The following is a 5,770-nucleotide window of genomic DNA, read 5'->3' on the forward strand; positions in this document are numbered from 1 at the left end:
TTCATCACCAAAACTACATTTTACAGATGACATATGAACACATCATGATAACGTTATAATGTACCTTCAGCCAGTACTCATGTTCACTGAGCAGAGCCTGAAGGCATCATGATGTACCTGAAGTGAACCTGAGTCAGTACAACTTTATTTACACTGTGATGGTTAACGATTAAACTTTATTTACACTCTGATGGTTAACGATAAAACTTTATTTACACTCTGATGGTTAACGATAAAACTTTATTTACTCTGATGGTTAACGTTAACACTTTATTTACACTGATGGTTAACGATAAAACTTTATTTACACTCTGATGGTTAACGATAAAACTTTATTTACACTCTGATGGTTAACGATAAAACTTTATTTACTCTGATGGTTAACGTTAACACTTTATTTACACTCTGATGGTTAACGTTAAACTTTATTTACACTCTGATGGTTAACGTTAAACTTTATTTACACTGTGATAGTTAACGTGTAACTTTATTTACACTGTGATGTTAATGTTAAAACTTTATTTACACTCTGATGGTTAACGTTAAACTTTATTTACACTCTGATGGTTAACGTTAAAACTTTATTTACACTGTGATGGTTAACTTTAAAACTTTATTTACACTCTGATGGTTAACGATACAACTTTATTTACACTGATGGTTAACGGTAAACTTTATTTACACTGATGGTTAACGATAAAACTTTATTTACACTCTGATGGTTAACGTTAAAACTTTATTTACACTCTGATGGTTAACGTTAAAACTTTATTTACACTCTGATGGTTAACGTTAAAACTTTATTTACACTCTGATGGTTAACTTTAAAACTTTATTTACACTCTGATGGTTAACTTTAAAACTTTATTTACACTCTGATGGTTAACGATAACTTTATTTACACTGATGGTTAACGATAAAACTTTATTTACACTGATGGTTAACGATAAAACTTTATTTACACTCTGATGGTTAACGGTAACACTTTATTTACACTGTGATGGTTAACGTTAAACTTTATTTACACTGTGATGGTTAACGTTAAACTTTATTTACACTCTGATGGTTAACGGTAACACTTTATTTACACTGTGATGGTTAACGTTAAACTTTATTTACACTGTGATGGTTAACGTTAAACTTTATTTACACTGTGATGGTTAACGTTAAACTTTATTTACACTGTGATGGTTAACGTTAAACTTTATTTACACTGTGATGGTTAACGTTAAACTTTATTTACACTGTGATGGTTAACGTTAAACTTTATTTACACTCTGATGGTTAACGTTAACACTTTATTTACACTGTGATGGTTAACGTTAACACCTCTAATATTGACCGTGATGTGTTCAGGTGCCTCTGAGGACGGGTAAGAGAGGACGACCACCAAAGCAGCCGGTGGAGGCTCAAGGTGAATGTCAGTCTGAGTCGGGGGCGGAGCCAGAGCCCGCCGCTGCCGTGGAGAGCGTGACGCCAGCAGAGCTCAGCGCTGACGAGGCCGGGACAAAGGGGGCGGAGCCTGAGACCAAACAGGAGCCGGCGGCTGCTGACGGAGAACACACGTGCTCCGAGTGCGGCGCGTCTTTCCAAAGACGCTACTCGCTCATCATGCACACGTTGAAACACGAGAAGGCTCGCGGCTACAAGTGCAGCGTGAGTATCAGAGCTCATCCAACTTCCTGTTTCATAACCCTCTGAACTCAAAGCTGGTTTCTGTCCCGTCACATGTTCCTCTCTGTGGTCTTGATGATCTCTGTAATATAAAGTCCTGCTGCTCTATGGAACCAGAACCATCATGACTACAAGCAGAGAGAACTAGAATGTCTTCAGTAACAATAACAGTTATGATGTCATCAATCAATAAAAAGACAGAAACACAAGTTGAATTTCTTTGATCATTTATTTTACAAAAATTTGAAACAATATAATCTAAATATCCAACATGTTTCAAGTGTCTTTAACTTTTACAAATGTTAGAAAAGAATGTAGGCTGTACATGTTATAAATATTAAACTATTCACATGTTTCAGCCTCTCCTCTCCTCTCTCCTCTCCTCCCTCCTCCCCTCTCCTCTCTCCTCTCTCCTCTCTCCTCTCCTCTCTCCTCTCCTCTCTCCTCTCCTCTCTCCTCCCCTCTCCTCTCTCCTCTCTCCTCTCCTCTCTCCTCTCCTCTCTCCTCTCTCCTCTCTCCTCTCTCCTCTCTCCTCTCTCCTCTCCTCTCTCCTCTCTCCTCTCCTCTCCTCTCCTCCTCTCTCCTCTCCTCCCTCCTCCCCTCTCCTCTCCTCTCCTCTCTCCTCTCCTCTCCCCATTTTGGTTTCTTCATCATGTTCTTCACACATGTGTTCATGGACCGTAGGAAAGAAGAATATGTTTACATCTTCTGGCTGATAAACAGTGTAGTTTGTGGAGATTGACCGCGGTGCGTTTGTGTCCCTCCAGCTGTGCAGTAAAGAGTTCCAGTACGCCGCCTCGCTCCGAGCCCACCTGGCCCGACACAAGCAGCAGAGCAGCCAGCGGCCGCCCGTCCACAAACCCCCCGCGGAGCCCGGCGCCGATGCCAAGCCGGACGGAGGTCTGGACGAGAAGACGGCGTTGTCGCCGCACACCAAGAGAGAGTTCGTGTGCGACATCTGCGGGAAGACGCTGCCGAAACTCTACTCTCTGAGGATCCACATGTTGAACCACACGGGGGTCCGTCCGCACTCCTGCAAGGTCTGTGGGAAGACCTTCGCCCACAAGCACAGCCTGAAGATGCACCGCGCGCTGCACGACGTCACCAAGCAGTTCCACTGTGAATACTGCAAGAAGGCCTTCGTCAGCAAGAGGAGCATGGAGGAGCACACCAGCCTGCACACAGGTGAGACCTGCACACAGGTCAGAGGTCAGACCTGCACACAGGTGAGACCTGCACACCGTTAGTATCTGACAAACATCACTAGAGACGAGTGAGGTAACCTTTTTATTTCTCAGATATTTGTGTCTGTTTTTCACAGTAAACCTTTAAAATCCGTCCTCAGGTGAGTCAAAGTACCTCTGCAACACCTGTGGAGCGACCTTCCATCGAGCCTCGGCTCTCAGCAAACACCTGAAGAAGCACCTGCCCAAACCCGACGTCCGCCCGTTCTCCTGCGCTCAGTGAGTATCCGTCCGTCCGTCTTCGTGGAGGCGGTGAGAGACGCCATTCTAACGTTACAACTCTGTGTGACCTGCAGCTGTGACAAGAGGTTCTACGAAGCCAAAGACCTGCAGCAGCACATGAACAAGCACATGGGCCTGAAGCCCTTCCAGTGTCAGGTGTGTGGGAAGTGCTACAGCTGGAAGAAGGACTGGTACTCTCACGTCAAGTCCCACAGCGTGGCTGAGCCCTTCAAGTGAGTCCAAACGCTTCAGTCCCACGCTTACCGTTAGTGGTGTAGAGGACCGTAGTGGATCCGTACTGACCCCCCTCACAGTTTAACGTTCACCATCAGAGTGAAAATAAAGCTTTACTGACAATCTCCAATATTCAGTAAAATATGTTTTTCTAGTCTCAGGTGTCCTCGTTCCTCAGGTGTAACGTGTGTCCTGTTTGTCCTCAGGTGTAACGTGTGTCCCCGTGTGTCCTCAGGTGTAACGTGTGTCCCCGTTTGTCCTCAGGTGTAACGTGTGTCCTCAGGTGTAACGTGTGTGTCCTCAGGTGTAACGTGTGTCCTGTTTGTCCTCAGGTGTAACGTGTGTCCCCGTGTGTCCTCAGGTGTAACGTGTGTCCTCAGGTGTAACGTGTGTCCCCGTGTGTCCTCAAGTGTAACGTGTGTGTCCTCAGGAGTAACGTGTGTCCCCGTGTGTCCTCAGGAGTAACGTGTGTCCTCAGGAGTTACGTGTGTCCTCAGGTGTAACGTGTGTCCCCGTGTGTCCTCAGGAGTAACGTGTGTCCTCAGGTGTAACGTGTGTCCCCGTGTGTCCTCAGGTGTAACGTGTGTCCCCGTGTGTCCTCAGGTGTAACGTGTGTCCCCGTGTGTCCTCAGGAGTAACGTGTGTCCTCAGGTGTAACGTGTGTCCCCGTGTGTCCTCAGGTGTAACGTGTGTCCCCGTGTGTCCTCAGGAGTAACGTGTGTCCCCGTGTGTCCTCAGGAGTAACGTGTGTCCTCAGGTGTAACGTGTGTCCCCGTGTGTCCTCAGGTGTAACGTGTGTCCCCGTGTGTCCTCAGGAGTAACGTGTGTCCCCGTGTGTCCTCAGGAGTAACGTGTGTCCTCAGGTGTAACGTGTGTGTCCCCGTGTGTCCTCAGGTGTAATGTGTGTCCCCGTGTGTCCTCAGGAGTAACGTGTGTGTCCTCAGGAGTAACATGTGTCCTCAGGTGTAACGTGTGTGTCCCCGTGTGTCCTCAGGTGTAACGTGTGTGTCCTCAGGTGTAACGTGTGTCCTCAGGAGTAACGTGTGTCCCCGTGTGTCCTCAGGAGTTACGTGTGTCCCCGTGTGTCCTCAGGTGTAACGTGTGCCCCCGTGTGTCCTCAGGTGTAACGTGTGCGGTAAGGAGTTCTTTGAGAAGGCTTTGTTCAGGAGACACGTGAAGAAGGCGACTCACGGGAAGAAAGGACGAGTGAAGCAGAACCTGGAGAGAGAGTGTGAGCAGTGTGGAAGGAAGTTCACCCAGCTGAGGGAGTACAGACGGCACGTCAACAACCACCAGGGTAAGACCTCCTCTTCCTTCTCTTGCTTCTCTTCCTCCTCCTCCCCTCCTTTGATGGTTCCTTCTCCTCTCTCCTCCAGGAGTGAAGCCGTTCGAGTGCCTGACGTGCGGCGTTGCGTGGGCCGACGCCCGCTCCCTGAAGCGTCACGTCCGCACGCACACGGGCGAGCGTCCATACGTGTGCCCGATGTGCCAGGAGGCGCACATCGACGCCCGCACGCTGCGCAAGCACATGGCCAAGTTCCACGGGGACAACCTGCCGGGCAAGATCATGCTGGAGAAGGACACGCTGCAGTTCCACAACCAGGGCACGCAGGTGGAGCACGCCGTCAGCATCCTGGCCTCTGAGCTGCCGCCGGAGCTGCGTCCGGCACGCCTGCCGCCGTCCGAGGAGATCGAGACGGTGCTGATCACGGAGGAGACGGTGGAGGCCGTGGAGGCGGTGCAGGCCGCGCAGGCGGCGGGCGACGGCTCGGCGGCGGCGACGCTGTCCGATCAGGGCATCATGCAGGTGGTGAACTACGTCCTGGCCCAGCAGAGCCTCACCGACACCAAGATGGAGGACGGGGCCGAGGTTGTCCAGACCGTGGAGGTGGAGGTGGCTCACGTGGCCGAGGTCGAGTAGACTCGCTGTGTACAAACGAAATGTTACGGGATGTAAAAAAATAACTATTTTTTATTTTCTCTGTGAATGTAAATATATTTGAGAACCACGAGAGAAGAACGTGTTCTCATGTTCTGTGTGAATAAATCAATAAATAGAGACTCAGAGGATTCATGAGGCGGAAACACACTCGGCTCTTTGATCTGGATCAATGAAGTTCATTCACTCATTAACTCGTTCACTCTGGTTGTTTTTACTGGTAAAGACACAATTACCAGCTTCACTCGCGGTGATGATCTAACTCAGCCAGCGTCAGAAATACACGAGGGCAAAGGGCAAAACTGCCCCTAAGAAATATAATTTTGCCCCTGATATCACTAAAATGCCCCCATAACTTCCTCTAATAATAATGATAATTTAATGAACTTGTCAAAAACATCATAGCCTATATGACCCGGTCCAGTTGCCATAGAATTTTTGATTTTCGCCTTGACTG

General features: G+C 48.2%; 1 protein-coding gene across 1 annotated transcript in view; it reads left to right on the forward strand.

Annotated features, from left to right (window-relative positions):
• zbtb11 (zinc finger and BTB domain containing 11) overlaps window positions 1–5,463 on the forward strand; it is a 13,007-nt gene extending 7,544 nt beyond the window's left edge. The window contains 6 exon segments of the mRNA XM_076082859.1: window positions 1,357–1,656; window positions 2,442–2,859; window positions 3,020–3,137; window positions 3,215–3,373; window positions 4,496–4,671; window positions 4,751–5,463. Of these exon segments, the coding sequence (XP_075938974.1) occupies window positions 1,357–1,656; window positions 2,442–2,859; window positions 3,020–3,137; window positions 3,215–3,373; window positions 4,496–4,671; window positions 4,751–5,295 (1,716 nt within the window). The 3' untranslated portion in view covers window positions 5,296–5,463.
• Window positions 5,464–5,770: the final 307 nt, after the last annotated feature.

Source organism: Anarhichas minor, unplaced genomic scaffold (genome assembly GCF_050575085.1).
Source record: "Anarhichas minor isolate MPS153535 unplaced genomic scaffold, ASM5057508v1 ptg000108l, whole genome shotgun sequence".
Classification (NCBI taxonomy): domain Eukaryota; kingdom Metazoa; phylum Chordata; class Actinopteri; order Perciformes; family Anarhichadidae; genus Anarhichas; species Anarhichas minor.